At 38.9% G+C, this 20,268-nt stretch overlaps 2 protein-coding genes across 4 annotated transcripts in view; one reads left to right on the forward strand and one right to left on the reverse strand.

Annotated features, from left to right (window-relative positions):
• AOAH (acyloxyacyl hydrolase) overlaps positions 1 to 20,268 on the reverse strand; it is a 178,368-nt gene that overhangs the window by 50,161 nt on the left and 107,939 nt on the right. For 2 of the 3 annotated variants that reach the window (XM_070468474.1, XM_020902437.2), the window contains one exon: positions 6,790 to 6,872. The exons of the other annotated variant lie outside the window; for it this stretch is intronic. In XM_070468474.1, the coding sequence (XP_070324575.1) occupies positions 6,790 to 6,872 (83 nt within the window). The remainder of the gene's footprint in view (positions 1 to 6,789; positions 6,873 to 20,268) is intronic. 3 annotated transcript variants of the gene reach the window in all.
• The window catches only part of LOC110151469 (small ribosomal subunit protein eS7-like), a 187,461-nt gene that overhangs the window by 32,927 nt on the left and 134,266 nt on the right, over positions 1 to 20,268 (forward strand). The gene's annotated exons all lie outside the window — the stretch shown is intronic.

Below are 20,268 nucleotides of genomic sequence, written 5' to 3' on the forward strand. Positions count from 1 at the left end.
ATCCCAGCTCCTCTCTGTCAGACCTGCTATCTATCAGTTTCCATCACCTCCCACTCCTATCACTAGCCTGGCTTTTTCTTCCCAGAGGAAGCTCCCTTCTTTCTGCCAGATTCTCCAGGTGGGGCTGGCTGCCCCTCACCCATCTCCATTACCTTCCTGCTTATCACTGTTTCCATGGGCCAGGAAACTCAATGCTAGATGCCCCTCTTTCTGCCCTTGAACTCTGAAAGTCTTTCTGTCATGAACATGTGTCTTTTAAATTTATTTTTGTTCTTTCAAATCTACTTACTATGTAAAAAATGTTATATTGAAAAAGTGACTGATTTTTCAAATTACTGAGTAAATAATAGGCCAGGTGATGAAGTTAGCAACAACAATGAATGATCAAGAAGCAATGTATTTCTTCATTCAACCTTAACACAGCCTAGTTAAGTTCAAGTGTGGACTGCTATCACCCCACTTTGCAAAGGGAGACTCATGTGGGTTTTGTGATGAATTCCTTCATGTCACATGACATAGTTTAAGGAATTGGCTTTATTGGGGAAAGGGCAAACTTACAAGGCTGGGTTTGTCCCCTGAACTCCTTCATCTTACTAAATTTAGGTGCAGCCTTTCCCCCAGGAGGATGGGGTGAAGAATCCCACTGGAGCTGGCTTGTTGTCTAGGCAACCAAGAATGAGATCCCTGCGTCACCTTTGGCAATTGTGCTCATCAAACCGTGATCCCCATTTTATAGATGCAGAAACAGACCAGAGAAATTTAATAATTTGTCCAAGTCACACACCAGTTCAGCGCCTAAATTCAAAACCAGTCTGCTATTTTTTACACAAAGGAAAAAGATTCTATGAAGCAACAGGGAGGGGAAGACCTCTGCTGTCTGTTCTCTGGGCTTTACTTTGCATCTGTGAGAAGTAAGGTGCTGTTCTGTGAGGACCCAGACCACTCCACGGTGTTTTGACCCTACACTGACCCCCACCCGACTCCCATGCTGTTTTGGGAGCTGTAAGGGGTGCTGCAACCCCTCCCCTTTGATGATTGTAAAGAAGGCTTAGCAGGAATCTCGGTGTGCCTAGCCCCCAATGCCAGAGAATGAGTACCCAAATTAAGATGACTTTGACTGTTTACATTTTAAGATGCTGTATGCTACTGCTGCTAAGTCACTTCAGTTGTGTCTGACTCTGCGACCCCATAGAGAATCCCCGGTCCCTGGGATTCTCCAGGCAAGAACACTGGAGTGGGTTGCCATTTCCTTCTCCAATGCGTGTAAGTGAAAAGTGAAAGTGAAATAGCTCAGTCGTGTCCAACTCGTAGTGACCCCACGGACTGCAGCCTACCAGGCTCCTCCGTCCATGGGATTTTCCAGGAAAGAGTACTGGAGTGGGGTGCCATTGCCTTCTCCAAAGATGCCAATAATTGCTTACAATGGTTCATGGTAGAGGTATCTATAAAAATTTTTGAGATCTTGTATGTAAATATCAAAAGGAAAATAGGAGCTGTTTCTCTAATTCTCACTATGCAATTTTTAAGAAATGCTTTCATATTTCATTCAACTCTTTCTTCCCTTTTTCCTCTTTCTCTTTCACTGGTTCTGAAAAATAAGTGTATCCATAAGTATGCAGGCTGTAGAAAGCTGACTTTTTCTATATCTAATAAAAACCTTGGGGAGTAATTGAAATAACTTGGCTCTGGTAGTCAGGTTACATGCTGCATAATATCAAAGGAAAAATCCATAGTGAGGAAAGCAGCAGAAAACAGGAAGAGGAGCTGGAGAATAAAGCCAGAACATTAAATAATGAGTAACTAGGAGAAACTTAAAAAAATTTTTTTTTAAATTACATCCTTAGAAAAATAAAAGAAGTTATACCAGACAGAGTGTATACTCTGTGTATTTCTAAGGATTGTGAATTTAAAGAAAAGAAAGGAAATACCACCCCCTGCCCCATCCTGCAACTCCACCCCAGCATCTATTCATTAGATAAAAGTCTGACAGAAGCCATGGGTTTCAATCAAATTTTGACACGCATGTTTTTTCATGATTAGGCTCTCCTCCCATATCCTTTCTCTCTTTTTATCTCCACAATCTGAATTTTAAAGAAATGCTGTCATGACAGTGTACCACAAAAGGAGAGATGTCGACTATAAATTGTACCAAGTACTTTTCAGAGAATTTTACTTTGGTCTTTTTGATTTTACAAAAGATGGCTGCATTCATTGTGGGTACAAAGTGATGTGGAGATCACATGCCTGGGTCTTGTGAGAGAGAGATGCTGGCGTTGCAGGCACATGGGGAGAGCACAGCTTCCAGCTTGTGTTTCTGGCCAAATCCTATTCCTTATTCTGCAGCTAACATGTCCCCTCAGCAGGGGACCTTGGACAAATCCTTTATTTCGCCCGGTTTCCTTCTAGATTTTTTTTGTTGTTATTGTTATTTCTATATAAAACCAAAATCTTTGGGAAACAGGTTAAAAAAAAAAAAGAAAAAACAATCACCCATAATTTATCAAACATTATGATTTGGGTATATTTTCTTATGTGCAGCTATCTTTCTTTTCTTTTAAAAATATAGTAGAAATTAAAGCAATATCCAATTTTACATCCTGACTTTTCTTTTGGCAGTGTTTTGTCTTTCTAAGTAAAAACATGTGAGGACTTCCATGGTGGCCTAGTGGTTAAGAATCCACCTGCAATGCAGAGGACATGAGTTCCATCCCTGGTCAGGGAACTAAGATCCCATGTGCCACAGAGCAACTAAGCCTGTGAGCCAAAACTAGGGAGACAGTGTGTGCCAAAACTAGAGAGACTGTACACCAAAATGAAGATCCTGCATGAGGCAAGGAAGATCCTAGGTACTGCAAATAAGACTCGATGCAGTCAAATAAAATTTTTAAAAGTAAAAATAGGAAGCAATGGCTTCCTAGTAGGTCTAAAAAAAATATGATGCTTTAAGCCTCATTTTCTAGAGCTGTATAATATTCCATGTGGGTGGTTTTGTTCTTTGATTTTTACAGTCTCGGTTGACAGAACTTTTGACAACACTGGAGCTGTCTGAATATCTCACTGAAGGAAAAACAGAGGGCAACAAGTGGCCAGTGTTCACTTTATGTCTATGGTGATCCTTAGCCAGATTCATTGACAACTTTCCAATAAACTGTTGAGCATGTCCATACACAGAGAGACAAAGCTGATCTCTTGCTGCAGGTCAGTCTCAGATGATAGGCTGGTGACTGTATTATCTTTGCTGGTGACTCAGTGGAGTGAGACAAGCCGGGTACAAATTCTGGCTCTGAACTTCTTATTGATGGGATCCGGACAAAATTCTGGTTTCTCTACACCTGTTTTCTCAGCTGTAACAACGTGGATATCATTCAGTTCAGTTCAGTTCAGTTGCTCAGTTGTCTCCGACTCTTTGCGATCCCATGAACTACAGCACACCAGGTCTTCCTGTCCATCACCAACTGATGGAGCGTACCCAGACTTATGTCCATTGAGTTGGTGATGCCATCCAACCATCTCATCCTCTGTCGTCCCCTTCTCCTCCTGCCCTCAATCTGTCCCAGCATCAAGGTCTCTTCAAATGAGTCAGCTCTTCACATCAGGTGGCCAAAGTATTGGAGCTTCAGCTTTAACATCAGTCCTTCAAATGAACACCCAGGACTGATCTCCTTTAGGATGGACTGGTTGGATCTCCTTGCAGTCCAAGGGACTCTCAAGAATCTTCTCCAACACCACAGTTCAAAAGCATCAATTATTTGGCGCTCAGCTTTCTTTAGAGTCCAACTCTTACATCCATAAATGACTACTGGAAAAACCATAGCCTTGACTAGACAGACCTTTGTTAGCAAGGTAATGTCTCTGCTTTTTAATATGCTGTCTAGGTTGGTCATAGCTTTTCTTCCAAGGAGTAAGCGTCTTTTAATTTCATGGCTGCAATCACCATCTGCAGTGATTTTGGAGCCCTAGAAAATAAAGTCTGACACTGTTTCCACTGTTTCCCCATCTATTTGACATGCTCTTAGTTTTCTGAATGCTGAGCTTTAAGCCAACTTTTTCACTCTCCTCTTTCACTTTCATCGGAAGGCTCTTTAGTTCTTCTTCACTTTCTGCCATAAAGGTGGCATCATCTGCATATCTGAGGTAATGGATATTTCTCCCAGCAATCTTAATGCCAATTTGTGCTTCCTCCAGCCCAGCATTTCTCATGATGTACTCTGTATATAAGTTAAATAAGCAGGGTGACAATATACAGCCTTGGCGTACTTCTTTTCCTATTTGGAACCAGTCTGTTGTTCCATGTCCAGTTCTAATGGTTGCTTCCTGACCTGCATACAGGTTTCTCAAGAGGCAGATCAGGTGGTCTGGTATTCCCATCTCTTTCAGAATTTTCCACAGTTTATTGTGATCCACACAGTCAAAGGCTTTGGCATAGTCAGTAAAGCAGAAATAGATGTTTTTCGGAAACTCTCTTTCTTTTCCAATGATCCAGCAAATGTTAGCAATTTGATCTCTGGTTCCTCTGCCTTTTCTAAAACCAGCTTGAACATCTGGAAGTTCACGGTTCATGTATTGCTGAAGTTTGACTTGGAGAATTTTGAGCGTGTGAGATGAGTGCAATTGTGCGGTAGTTTGAGCATTCTTTGGGATTGCCTTTCTTAGGGATTGTAATGAAAACTGACCTTTTCCAGTCCTGTGGCCACTGCTGAGTTTTCCAAATTTGCTGACATATTGAGTGCAGCACTTTCACAGCATCATCTTTTAGGATTTGAAATAGCTCAACAGGAATTCCATCACCTCCACTAGCCTTGTTCATAGTGATGCTTCCTAAGGCCCCCTTGACTTCACATTCCAGGATGTCTGGCTCTAGGTGAGTGATCACACCATTGTGATTATCTGGGTTGTGAAGATCTTTTTTTGCACAGTTCTTCTGTGTATTCTTGCCACCTCTTCTTAATATCTTCTCCTTCTGTCAGGTCCAGGTGGATATCATTAAAGAGCCTCAATTCTGAGAAATGTATTTGAACACATTTGATACTGGGTTGAGAGCTGCAATCTATATGTTGTTGTTTAGTCCCTAAGTCTTGTCCAACTCTTTGTGACCCCTCATGGGCTGTAGCCTGCCAGATTCCTCTATTCATGGGATTTCCCAGGCAAGAATACTGGAATGGGTTGCCATTTCCTTCTGCAGAGGAGCTTCCTGACCCAGGGATGGAATCTGCGCCTCATGCATTGGCAGGCAGATTCTTTACCGCTGAGCCACAAGGGAAGTCACTGTCATTTTCCCCTCCTTAGCACTCCACAGAGCTAACACAATCAGTGGTATCTTAGAATTGAAGAAATACAATATGACATGAAATAATATAATATGTTTTATATAACAAATACTTGCTTTATATTTGTGGGAAGAATTAGGTGAAATATTTTACATAAATTGTTATTAGCATTTGGTAAGAGATTAACACCAGCTATTATTTTATCAGTAAGAAAAGACCTATATTGTCCTTACAACAGAACATTTGTTCTGTGTAGAATATATATTATAAAGATGTTATTTGTAGGTCATATACTTAGATAAAACTTGTACTGCTTGGGAAATTCTGTAATACTCTTGTTGATTAGAGATGGCATAGGGATGGCAAATAGGTTTAACTTTCTGTGCCAAGTCTAATCTGTTGACGATGACTGTCAGATGTGCTGTACTGTGAGAATCGCTGAGGTGGAATCTGAGTGCAGCAGACAAGAGTGCCAAGGTGTATTAGGAATATTTTCCCCAGGCTTTGGAAGATGGAGTGGCAACACACTCACTAATTGTTTGCCATCTCTGCATTATTGTCACAAAACATTGCTTGGCAGCTCATTAGGCAGTAGTCAGGCCATGGTTTCATTGGAAGGACTGATGCTGAAGCTGAAACTCCAGTACTTTGGCCACCTGATGCACAGAACTGACTCATTGGAAAAGACCCTGATGCTGGGAAAGATTGAAGGTGGGAGGAGAAGGGACGACAGAGGATGAGATGGTTGGAAGGCATCACCAACTCCATGGACATTAGTTTGAGTAAGCTCTGGGAATTGGTGATGGACAGGGAAGCCTGGAGTGCTGCAGTCCAGCACCGTGTCTGGGTCACAAAGAGTCGGACACGAATGAATGATTGAACTGAACTGAAGGTCATGGTTTATCAATCAGGAGTTTCGTCAAAATTGTGTGGCAATTGACTGAATCTGGGCCCAAGGTGGAAGGTGAGAACCACACAGGGAAGAGGCAAACCCAGAAGACATAGATGTCTGGGACGCACGGGAAGTGGATGGAGATCTGCAAGTCATGACACCACTCTGAAACCAAGTTCCTTTTTAAAATGGTTTTGGGGGATTTCAGCCACAAACTCTTAGCCATTTTTCTTAAAACCCTAAGACCAGTAGAAATGTGGGTGATGGTTCACCATAGGGAAAGCAGAATCTTTGCAATGACCTGGATTTCAATCAGCCCTTGTTCCAGTAATGCTCACTTAGCTCTTGCCTCCTGAACCTTGAGGTCCTCACTTTGGTCTTTCTAGAACTTTGCCGCTGGATGACTGAGATGCCCCTGCATTCTTTGCCTTGACCGCATCTTGTCTCGTTCTCTTTTGCTGTGGGTGAAAGGCTTTGAACCCAAGGCCCCCTCTCAGAAAAGGCAATGGTATTAGAAAGGGAATTTGTTCATTTTAGTCTTCTTATCTAATTCTTTGCTTTTGGGTACTCATGAAATAAAACCAATCATTACAGGCACATTGGTGAAGATTTAAATGGAACACTACATACCATTTTTGGAAATATTCTGATAGTCCCTGTGATTGCAGTGGTTTCTTTTCCGTAAAAGAAGGTAAATAGAGTTTTCTTTAATTCTGGAAGAAACATATATGTGTATATTTAATTTCAGGACATTTACATGATAGAGTTCAAAGAAGCATGTTTTTATTGTGATTTTTTTAAATGTGAAAATGAACTCAGAAAATCAAATATCTGCAGACACATTTTCTCTAAATTATCAATACATTACTAGGAATTGTTACAAGAACAGTTCTACAAAATGGGTTGCATTGATGTGATAAGGTCAGATTTCTTCTTTTTTTAAATGAAGACTTCCAATCATCCCTTTCTAACCTTTTAACCAAGAGCTGTTGTAAATCTCTTGAGCAATTGATCATTTTTACCAGCTTGATTATTTCAAACCTGACCATGTTCCCTTTCTTCTTTTGGTTGTTGTGAAGCTGTGGTAGACAATCTTGTGGTCTTTCAGATTCCTTTCTCCCCCTTCTTCCATTTTACTTTTTAATTTGTTTTAATTTAATTAAAAAAATTTTTTTGGCTGTGCCATGTGGCACATGGGATCCCCGTTCCCCAACCAGGGGGTCAAAACTGTATCCCCTACATTGGGAGTGGGGAGTCTTAACTGGACCACCAGGGAAGTTCCCCCCACCTTCATCTACTTTAATAGAAGTTTTAGTAGGACAGGACACGTGTCTGCTCCCCGAATGATGATGGCTTTACTCATCTTTAACTGCAGCTAGGAGTGTCCACCTCACTAAGCTTTGGACCATGAGATGGCAGTGGAATTCTCCAGTGACGGTTTCTGGGACTGCATCTCAGGAAACAATTGTCTGGTGACCTTGCTTAGTCCTTTTCATCCCTTCTGCTACCCACAATAGGATAGCTGCCATTTTGGACTACGGGGATAAGTTCTACACTGAGAAGGCAGAGGGGTGAGAGCTGAGCTCCCATATCAGACCCGGATTGCATATGCGAGAGAAATAAACTCCTCTGTTATCTTATTTAAGTTCCCAGACATTGAGTTTCTCTGTTACTTATAGCTGAATCTACTGGGTTAGCCCAAGAGTTTGTTTGGGTTTTTCCATAATCTCTTACTTAACATTCAATACTAATGGACACAGATCTTAGAGACAAATTTTCAACCAGTAGCAGGCTATAACTGCACATATTTTAAGTCACTTCCTTGCCTCTTCTTTGTCCCATCTTTGATTTTCTATCTTCTTTTGCCAAATTTTAATTTAATTTAAATGCAATTTAATGTTATGTTCTCCATACTTTCATAGGCTTCCTAAAATCCTTTTTGAAATAAGACCAGGTATGAACTAATGAATAATAATTAAATTCAGACATTTTTGATTATCTTCTCAAGTGTATTTTATCTTCTCTTCATTAAAATAGACTTCCTGTCTCACAACCTTACATAAATCACCATTTATTTTTAAGTGTTATATAAGTTTCACTCATTGTATTAGAGTGCTTGCCAACTGTTTCAGTGCTTCAGACAGGTAAGTATGTATCAGGTTTGGGATACATATTTGTATCCTAAATATGCACATATTTGGAATGCACTGCAAGTAGTGTTCTTTCTGAAGTCTAAGAAAACTAATGATAATGGAAAACAAACTTGTGGTTACCAAAGGAGAAAGGGAAAGGGAGAATAAAATAGGGGTTTAGTATTAACACATACACACTGTTGTATACAAAATAGATAATGGAATAGGACCTAGAGTATAGCCCAGGGGACCATACCCAATACACTATATTCAATATTCTGCAATAATTTATAAGGGAAAAGAATCTGAAAAAGAATAGCTTTGCTATACATGTGAAGTTAATACGACATTGTAATCAACTATAATAAAAACTCCAAATCCGTGCCCCACCCGCCTCGCTAAATCTTAATGGCATATATGTGTTAGTCGCTTAGTCCTGTTCTGCTTTTTGCAGTCCCGTAGATTGTAGCCTGCCAGGATTCTCTGTCCATGGGGACTCTCCAGGCAAGAATATTGGAGTGGATTGCCATGCCCTCCCTCCAGCGGATTTTCTCAACCAAGGTTTCTTGGTCGATTCAGGATTTCCTGCGTTGCAGGCAGATTCTTTACCATCTGAGACACCAGGGAAGCCCCGAAATCCTAGTAACATTTCTTAATGTTAATAGAAGACCAAGATCTCTGAGCAATACTTTAATTATAGGAATTTTGCTTTGTGGTAGAGTTTTGAGGTAAGTGACTTATCTTACTTTTTAATATCAAAGCGACCCATGCACATAGTTTTCAAAATCAATTCATTTTACCTGAGTGATGTTTATTGAGCCTTATAATGTTCTAGGCACTGTTCTAGGCATCTGGATTATACTGGTAAGTGAAAAAGACAAAGACCCCTGCCCCTGTATCACTGACATTCTGGGAGGGGAAAAAAACCCATTAAACATCACCCATAAGCAAATTATAGAGGATGCTAGAAGGCAGTAATTGCTATTAAAAAAAAAAAAGAGGAGACATGGGAACTAGGATTAGAGTTGTCAGAGCAAGCACTATTGAAAAAGTGAATGTGGGCAAAGGCTTGAAGTTGTGGAACAAAATAGTTGAACTATTTATTCTACAGGCCTTGCAGTGGTCAACAGCCATCTCACACTCCTCATCCTGCCTGTTTCTCCATTTTGAGAGGCAGTTAATTTCAACCTTATTTGGCTGAGCCTTTAAAAATTTTTTAAAAATTATTTATTTATTTTTGGTTGCACTGGGTCTTTGTAACTGTGTTCAGACTGTCTCTAGTTGCAGCCAGTGGGGGCTACTCTTTGTTGTGGAGCATAGGCTGTAGATGCATGAGCTTCAGTAGTTTTAGCTCCGTGGGCTCTGTAGCTGTGGCACAGGTTCTTAGTTGCTTCATGACGTGTGGAATCTTCCCAGAAAAGGGATTGAACCCATGTGACATGCATTGGCAGGTGGATTCTTATCCATTGTGCCACCAGGGAAGTCCCTGGCTGAGTATTTTTGAATTTTCTTCCTTATTTCTAAATCAAATACTTTCAAGGCTACTTCTTGATTTTTAGTCTTTCACATTATCTACTCACCTCTCACTATCAAGAAGAAGCTTTAGCTATTTACAACAGATCTATGGTTGCTTTTTCTTCTCTTCACAACTCTTTTATTTCCCTGGAGTTAATAGCTGCTTTTGTTTCTCTGCTTAATGTTCTGAAGTATTTAACATCAATTTACCCTTAAACCTTTTTATAAATATTTGAACTCCTTTCAAAATGCTCTGATATATCATATAGTTTAGTAATTTCATCTTCTTGTGGAATTCTCTCCTGAAACCTCTTGACCTGCTTAATTTGGACTTGTTACTCTCTCACCCTGGTTTGTAGAACATGTCCTGGGAACCCTTCTTCATCCTCCTGGGGATTTTCTTCACTTCTTTCTGACTTATTGGATATCTCGCTTCCTGGAAGGCCACATTTTTCTTGTTTTTGATGGAGCATACTTTTAAACACTATGTTTGAAGGATGTGTGGGAAGTAACATTATTATTAGCATTTGTATATCTGAAACTGTTTTTACTTCTTGACTTGGTGAGGTGTAGGGTGGTGAGGTATTGCTGGTGACGTGGAGGGTGGGCCCAGAATCACAGCCTGTCACACCATAAGTACAAACACAAAGAAGGTTAATAGGACTTTTTGGGGAAAAAACTCAAATAAAGAAGTAGCAGTGTTCATTTGGTTTCTGAACTCTCATTATCTCATAAAAAGGTGTCTCAGACAGTACATAGCTAGACTAGCACATCTATATATTTTCACAGAAAGAAAACTCTTGGGTATATAAGTCACTATGTAATTTAATAATAGTAGATTTCTGGGATATCTAATTGGTTTGTTAAAAGGAGGAATCCCTTGGCTTCTTGCTGAGCTACCAATAGGAAGGAGGAAATAGGCCTCTAGGACCATCAGAGTCTGCTCATTGGCCAATGTGGTAGATTTAAGGATGGCTTCATATCTTTGACAATCCTACCCTTAAATCTTGGCTGTCGTGTTACTTCTTTCACCAATAAGATGTGGAAGTGACACCATGCCAGTTTGGGGTTGGCTTTTAGGATTCTTGGCAACTCTGGTCTCTTAGAGCCCTGGTCTATCATCTGAGAAGTCTATCTTTCTGGAGACATGTAAGAAAGCCTCACAGTGGAAGCAACCAAGATGTCCTTCAATAGGTGAATAGACAAATGAACCAGGTATATCCATACAATAGACTATTAGTCACAATACAAAGAAGTGAGCTGTCATGGCGTGAGAAGACAGAGATAACTTAAGTGCATATTGCTAAGTAAAAGAAGCCAATCTGAAAAGGCTACATACTACATAATTCCAACTATGTGACATTCTGGAAAAGGCAAAATATAGAGACAGTAAAAAAAAAAAAAATTGGTGGTTTCCAGGGGTTATGAGGAGGGAGGGGAAGATTAACAGGTAGAGCGCAGGGGCTTTTTAGGGCAGTGAAACTAATCTGTATAATACTGTAATGGTGAATATATGGCATTACACATTTGTCAAACCTCATAGAAAGCACAACACAAAGAGAAAACCCTAATATAAACTATGGACTTCAGTTAATAATACTGTATCAATGTTGACTCTTCATTTATAACAAATGTACCATACTAATGCAAGTTGTTAATAATAGGGGGAATTGAGAAGATGAGGCATACATGGGAACTCTCAGTACTTTCTGCTCAATTTTTCTGTAAACCTAAAATTGCTAAAAAATTAAAGTCTGTTTAAAAAAAAAAAAAAAGCCCTACCTGGAAAGGAAGAGAGGCCCAGCTAAACCCAGCTTTCTGGTCACCCCTCCTCAGGCACTCTTTACATGAGTGAAGCCATCTTGGGCCCTCCAGCCCAGCACTACGTGAATATCATCAAGTGTCTGTGGTCAGTGTCACATGGAGAGGAAGAATTGGCTAGTCGAGTTCTGCCTGAATCCCTGAATTTCTCACAGTGCCAAACTGTGAGATACAATAATGACTTGTTTTAAGCCACCGAAGTTTGGGGTACTTTGTTACACAACAATAGATAGCCAGAAAGGATGCTTATAGAATTCTTGGTTAATTTCATTTTCCCTCAGAAGTTTGAAGGAATCAATTCATTGGCTCCTGGCCTCCTAGTGTTATTGTCTGAAGTTATTCTGTGTTGCAATCCTTTTAAGAATCTGAGTAGCATCTATTCTGAGTGTCCTGAAGCGTTGTGATGATAGGTTTGGCGTGGCTTTATTTTCATTCAGTGTTAGACATTTGATGGATCCTTTCAACCTGGAAATTCATGTCACTCAGTTCTGAGATATGTTCTTGAATTATTCCACTGATGATGTCTTCCTTTCTTAGAACTCCTGTTATTTGGGTATTGGATCACCTAGTCTGGTTCTCTGATTTTCCTAGTTTTTCTGTCCTATTTTCTATCTCTTTGTCTTCTACTCTATTTTCTGGATAATATCCTCAACTTGATTTTTTTCAATACACCTATGAAAATCTTCCTATATCACTAGTATAATTTATCTTTTTTGTTACCTGAATTAACATCTTCTCTTGTCTTTTTGAAGATATTCATTTTAATTACTTTTATAAGTGGGATGTTGTTGTTGCTGTTCAGTCACCAAATCAGGTTTACTCTAATTAGAGTTAAAAATTGCTTGCTTTTTTTTTTAAACATAGTTTCTGTCTTCTTGAAGTTGTTTTTCTCTTTATTTTATGCTGTTTTTTACATTTGAAATTTTTCTAATATATCCAATGATCTTGGGTTGTTGGCTTATGTTTAAAAGTGGAAATCAGTTGAAATCTTAAAAGTGGATTGGAAAGTAGGCCTGCTGGGTGTGACTTGTTATCTATGGTCCTCACTAGTGGGTGAGCTGGTTGGGTCTTTCTCAAGGAACCACTGCTGTCAGAGTCTTTGGGGCTCCTTCCTCTTGGGATGTGCAGATTCCCCAGAGAAGGGTCTTCTAGTCTCCAGCTGGGTTGCCAGCTTTCTGAGGCCAGCAGTGGGTAGACCTTAGGTTCAGCATGCTTGTGTTTTCATAGGATGTTCCTTACCACACCCAGTCCAGAAGCTCTTGATTTTGTTATCCCCAGAGAATAAACCCTAGTCTCATTCAGAATAAGGGAAAGGAACCGATCTGAGGATCTTACCACTTCTTCAGTAATCTTCCAACTACTCTTCCAACTACCACTTGTTTTTAGCCTCACTTTCATGTCTAGAACTATTATATGTAGCCAGTTTCCAAGTCCTTTGCAATTCTGCAGTGTAGACTGGTTTATTTCTCAGTCTTCCATCCTCCTAGCTGGGGATGCAACTTTCCTGAATAGACTAAGTCAGTTACCACTTGTCCTTGTGTTTCTGGCTTTCAACATTTTGTGACTGTTGGCTCTTTCTGTTCTCTTTGTCCTTGTGGACAAATTCATTTTCTGTCATTTTAGTGGGGTTTCTCAAGGGAGAGAAGTAAATGCTTTGTTCAATCTGCTATTCTACCCAGAAGCCTGAAATGAATACTTTATCCACTGCATCATTTATGCCCTCTGTGTTGACTATTTTATTATATTTTAAAAAAAGCAGATGGGAAACGGACATTAGATCTGAGTTCAATGTTAAAATAATTTCATGGTCAATAAAGAGGGGTTATTTTCCTCTGGGAAAGTAATTGTTACCAATATTTAGCCAGAAATATATTTTTGACATAAAAAATCATTTCTAAAAACAGAATTTATGTACCAAAATACTGTTTTGCTCTTGACCTACTCATGGAGAGTAAATAGTGTGGATATTAATAATATAGGTACAGTTCTAATTCTTTCATTACAGAAAGAATATAGAAATCTTTACCAATAGCTGAATAGTTCCATTACTATTTCTGACCACAATTACTATTTCTGAATTTTGGAGATGAGGTTTTGTACTAAGTACTAGAAACTATTTCACCTAATCAAAGACACTTTTCTTTCATCCTCATTCTCAATACATAATCTCCCTTAAAAATTTTAGGAATTAAATTTCTCATGCAGTGCTCAGGGATTCTAAGAAGATAAAAGGATCAATCAATATGTTGAGAAGCTTGTAATACAATATTTGAGATGCCTATAAATAGAAAAGATTGCTTAATAGAAAGTTATTTATATACAGGGCCAGTGTAACTTGAATGAATAGGCTAAGCTGAGGATACCATGCATAGTAAGGTTAACTGATCATCATTCTGGTTTCACATTCCCCCTCTGTTTGCTCCCCCCTCTCTTATCAGACTCAAGTTTCACATATGATCTTTATTTCTCTATTTTTCCTCTGTTCTACCCAGTCCAACAGAGGAAAACCCAGTACAATGGGTTAGTAGAAGAGGTGACAGCTTTAGTTCTGTAGTTGAGGAGTGCGGAGAACGAGTGCTTAAAAGCTTTCTTTCTTACACCTTCCATACTGTCTGAGATAGGCGTGTCCTCAACATCCAGAGTAGGCTTGAAAGTTCACCATATTAAAGTCCCAGTTTCATCAGACCATCTATTGTAGGGCCTGGGAATACAGCCATTTCACTGACACACTAGTCAGGTTTTGATTTCTAACACCAACATTCAGAACAGATACATCTTAGATCTACTAGTGGCTTTTCCCAACATGGGCCCAGAAAACACACAAAAACCCACTTTATCTAAGAAATTTCTAAGGACCACCACCCATACTCCATTTCACTATGACTGAAAGAAAAACACAACAAGAGAAAGAGTAAAACCAAGAACAAGCCTCAAGAATAATGCGGACAAATGGGTGGCTTTAAAACTGAAAAAATGTTCACATCCTTTGTTGACTCACAGCAGAACCCATTTGGAGAGAGGCTACAAAAACAGTTTCCCAAAGGGCTTAGCATATCAGAGGTTTTTGGGATAAACCAAATATAATATTATTGAAGCAACAGATATGTATCAAGTCCTTATGAAGATTCTGAATCTATTTCCAAACTCTCATCAGGAGCACAGTCAGTTTGGGTATAAATTCTGAGATACTATCAAGCTGAATATCAGGGAGTAAAACATTGGGGCTTGGAAGGCTAGCAACGGGGTGAGGGAGAGATAAATGGTAACATTTGATGGGAAGGATTAGGACTGGAGAGTGTCCAGGGATAAAGGTGGATAACTTAGAGACTACACAGACTTTATTCAGGGACCTCTATGACTAGGAAGTTTTAAGAAAAGGGTGAATAATTTTCTTTCCAAGTGGTTGAAGGTCAGGCCAGCATGGGGCCAGGGAGATAGATTAAAGAGTTTTTTTTTAATTCCTTCTAGTTCTTTGATACTAGCCACAGCCCAGAGCCCTGTGGAAACTTTAATTCACTGCATCACAGAAGAACCAAGGTTTCAGCTTCAGAGAGAGATAAACATGTAGAATATGACTCGTTGTGTATTCAGAGAGTCTGGCAATGGGCTAATTATGCAGGGGGAGTTTGCAGGGGTGAGGATGACTACAGAGGAGGTCCTAGGAGTTCAGACTTGAAAAGATTAGCAAGACAGCATGATAGATTTTGAATCTGGAGCGGCAAAATAGTACAGGGAAATAGACTTCATGGGCATCATGTTCAATAATTCATGAGCTGCTATACTCACACGAAGCTTCTTACCTGTTAACTTTCCACAAAGATTCCTTTCTCTGACCTTCTCTGAGCTGGCAGCATTATAACTCTCTCCATCCTCATGTTTGCAGCCTCAGATGTGATTCTGGGCCACTGTATCAGGGTAAACATTTAAACTGTGATAAAACTGGGGGATTTAAGGCTGTGGATATTTATATATCTGAAAAGATCACTTGTGGCATAGAAGAAGATTGTTTTCGTAATCTCAACAGTGTTTCTCAAAGGATGCTCTGTACAACACTAGTTTCTTGAGATGTATATCTTTCTCATAAAACACACACACATTACATAGTTCTGTGGTCAAATTAGTTTAGGAAATGTTTCATATTATACCTTGGAGCTAAGCAAAGCTTTTGGGGTTTATTGAAGGCTCTGATAAACCTTACACTGATTAAACTTGTTTTCCTTTATTTAAATCAGCACTTCCAAAACTTATTTGACCTAGGAATCTTCTTAAAAATCTGTGTAATACCTTTTAACATTTTGTGGAACTAGTGCTTCGCAGAACAGGTTTTGAAGAACATTGATGAATTATCTCTGTGATCTATATTTGAGCATTATGGCATAGCCTAAAATCTCAAGTTCAATCAGCTACAAGAATCCTACTAGAAAAATTTGGAGGTTGTACATATACTTTGATCAATCTAGATTGCAGTCAAATTATATAATTATATCATCCCAGACAAAAATTCACATCAATGCTTAATTTCTTCAAATAGCAGATCTTTCCTTTGTTTTATTCTTTTTATTTGACTAGTGAATGGCTAATTTTACTTTAAACTTATTTTTTCCAATTTGTTGACTGCAGTTGTTTTAATATTGTGATGACTTTTTGCTAATTTCTTGTGGAACATATTTATTTTAGAACACACTTAGAAATCCAAGGGCTTAAGTTACACTGATTTATTTTTATATGCATCCCGTTATGCAGCTGGTGATTCAATTCATGCTGTTTATACTCCTCCTCCCTTGTCCCTGGCGTTTTCCCTAAAATGTTAATTCCTGCAAATCTGATTTGATTTAGGCAATCTGAGAAATTGCAAGGGAAGGAGGTTTGTAGATTGTAACACACTCTGCAAATGTAAAGTAATGTCATTATGAACTTACTCAGTGACTCTAGTTATTGAATACCAACCACAGTGCCATACAATGTGCCAGGGGCTCAGGCTTCAGAGCCAAGTCAAGCCTGATCCCTGTACTGGAGATGCAGAGTCTGGTGTGGGGTGGGCGGAGTGGGGAGACAGTGAGTAAACAGTTATGACAAGTGTGATGACATTGGTACTGAAGGAGCAAAATAGGAGCACAGGAGAGAATCGTAGAGTCAGATGGGGGTTAGTATGAAGATGCTGTCCAAGGAACTGACTCCTAACTTTGGTTGGTGAAGTACGAATGGCAGTAACTAGATATGACAAAGGTGAGGTTAAATGTCTATGAAAAATATTCAAACTCACTCATAATCAAGAGGTTACATATGAGAAAAATATGTAATAAAATAAAATGCAATAATAAAACAATATGTAACAAAATACTTTTTGTTAGATTGGAAAAAATTAAGAAAATGGGCAATATTCAGTATTGACAAAGGTGTGGGGCAACAAGTTTTCTTATGCAACATTTTGGGGAATGTAAATTGGTGCAGCCCTTTTGGAAAGATTATAAAAAATTAAAAATATATAACTTCTGATCCAGCAACTTTTTTCCTAAAGACATTCTCATATGTAGTCATAAAGAGAACTATAGGTAATTTATTAGAGAACTAATGGAATTTGTGAGGACTTGGAATTAAGTTGACTGTCTATCAGTAGGAGAATGAAACAACCATACTATGAAATATCATGCAGAATTGCATCAGAATGGAAAATGCTTCAAGAAGTATTATGGAAGCATTAATTTATAGTATACTATGCACAGTATGATGTTATTTATGGGAAAGCCCCAACAAAGCATTTATTTCTTCATGTACAAATACATAGAAAGAGTCTGTTAGGAAACCACACTAAATTGATAACAGGGCTTTCTTCTGGGAGTGGGAATGAAATTAGGGGAGGGCTTTGATTTTTTATTACACACCTCAGTATTTTTTGTAAAATAAAAATGTGTTCATGGTTTGAATAAATAAATTAAAAAATAAGTAGGGTTAAAGGGGACATTGTCTCAGTGGAGAGATCTGTCAGTAAGGCTGGAAGAGTCCTGGGCTAGGAGTCAGTGTCCTCCGACGGCCCTTCCTGCCCCGAGCCGCGCCGCTAATGCCTGCCTTCCATCCCTTCCTGCCTTGTCTCATAACTGTTCCTGCCTTTGTCTGCCTTTCTCCCTCTTCTGGCTCTTTCTATCTCTACAAGCATGTAGTAGAATTTCTCATCTAAAAATGTCTCCCTTATCTCTTATTCCCCGTGAACTATCACCTCACTTCTCTGCTCCCTTTGATAGTAAAACCTGTTTAGAGTTGTGTATGTTCACCTGCATTTACTTCATTACAACCTGAACCTATTCTCTCCAGTCAGACTTCCATCTCTGCCCCATGAAATGTGTCTGGTCAGAGTGTCACCATGATCACCGTCTGGACACCCAGTGGTTCTTCTCAGGGCTCATCTTCCTGTGCCTCTCCCACCATCTAGCTTCTGGGCACTTCTCCTTTGGAAATACTTTCTTCACTTGGCATCCAGGACACTAACTGCTTCTAGCTTCCTTTCCCTTTTAGGGTGGTTCCTTCTCTTCCCGAACCTCTACATGTTGGCATCCCCCAGCCACTGTCTTCAGCCACATTTCTTTTTCACACTCATTCCCTGTAATAGAAGTTCTCAATTATTTGCTCTCAGGACCACTTTATGTTCTTAAAATTATTGAGGAAATCAGAGAGCTTTTGTTTATGTGAGTTATAGCTGTCAATATATATATTCTGGAAATTAAAACTTAGAAATTTAAAAGATCATTTAATTATTAATCATTTTAAATGATAAATCCATTCCATATTAACATAAATGAAATATTTGTTTTTTAAAAACATTTTTTTCCAACTCCTCCCCCAATTAGTGAGAAGAAAGGCATCATTTTACCATCTTTAATGTCTGACAATAGAAGACAACAGGGTTCTCAAATCTGCTTCTGCATTTGTCTGTTGTGACGTGTTCTTTTAAGGGAACTATATGAAGGAAAGCTTGTCTTAAATATACATTTAGGTGGAAAAGGGAGTAAAATTTTAATATCCTTTTTAGGTAACAACCAATAGCCTTCTTTGGTTCTATACCAAAACTCAGCAAGTAGTTATCTCTTAAAAGACTGATTAGTTGCCATATGTAATCTGAAATGGATTTTTTGCACTATGTTATATTCAAGTGATTTAGCTTGTCCTTTGAATGGCATGATTTCCTACATCAAACATTGGTCATTTAGAAAATATTGGTTCACTGAGTTATGCAGGTATTCCAAATGTTGATACAACTTATGACATTATTGTTCTTGTTCAGTCACTAAGTTATGTCTGATTCTTTGTGACCCTGTGGACTGAAGCATGCTAGGCTTCCCTGTCCTTCACTATCTCCAGAGTTTGCTCAAGTTCATGTCCACTGAGTCAGTGATGCCATCCAACTATCTCATCTTCAGTCTCCCTCTTCTCTTCCTGCCCTCAATCTTTCCCAACATCAGGGTCTTTTCCAAAGAGTCAGCTCTTTCCATCAGATGCCCAAAGTATTGAGCCTCAGCTTCAACATCAGTCCTTCCAGTGAATATTCAGGGTTGATTTCCTTTAGGACTGACTGGTTTGCTATCCTTGCTGTCCAAGGGACACTCAAGAGTCATCTCCAGCACCACAATTTGAAAGCATCAATTCTTCAGCACTCAGCCTTCTTTATGGTCCAACTCTCACATCCATACATGACACATTATGACACAATATTGAAAAATCATACTTGTTGCTAGCACCACGTATCTCACTAGAGAGGACTTGGAGTAACAGGAAGTTGTCGAGTTCATAGCAGAAGATAGAATTTTTCAAAATTTTCTCTGAAAGCTCAAATTTTGATTGGCAACCAATACTGTCAGTTGTTTTCCTTGAAGTGACAAGCTCATTTCATTCATTGTAGATATAATACCTTCCATATATCCAAGTCTGAATAACTATAATTTGTTTTCCAGTCTTTTTAAATAAAAGGTGTTCTATGAAAAACTGACTAATTCAGTTTTCAACTCCCTCTCACAAGTGCCTTCCTTTAGGCCAAACATCATGTTTTGTTATGCAGCAGAAGTGTTCTATGCATATTTCTGTTTCATCAGATGACATTCTTAAAAATCATGTACTTACTTTAATAAAATTAATATTTTTTCCCTATTTTATAGGTGGCATTTTCAAGGGCAGATGTCCCCTCTTTTTTAATCTAGCAGGTGTGGAGGTGAAGACCACTGTGATTATTAATATGGCTTAGTGCAACTTTGATTCATGCTCACATGTCAGCACTTTTACTCACTATTGCTTTTTTACCTCAGTTAATGGCTACATAGTGCAAAAGACAACTACTGTCTTAGCGTTGTTGTGAAGATACTGTTCTTACCCTGAAAGGGTCTTAGAGACCCACCCTCAGAGGTCCATGGACCACATCTGGAAAATCACTGATGGAGTCTATTTCCCACTCCAGTCGGCCTCATCCAACCTCAGATTACCAACTCTCTGGCTAATTATTTGTTTTGTAAAGTATAATTATAAGATGGCTAATCATTTGCAATTATATCACATATAATTTTTGAATAATGGATTTAATAAGGTTATTAAGCCCATTAGTGCCTTGTACGTACATGTGTTCTTCTTTTTTTTTTTCCAAACAGGAAATTAGGTTAGC

Source organism: Odocoileus virginianus, chromosome 1, assembly GCF_023699985.2.
Source record: "Odocoileus virginianus isolate 20LAN1187 ecotype Illinois chromosome 1, Ovbor_1.2, whole genome shotgun sequence".
In the NCBI taxonomy this organism is placed as follows: domain Eukaryota; kingdom Metazoa; phylum Chordata; class Mammalia; order Artiodactyla; family Cervidae; genus Odocoileus; species Odocoileus virginianus.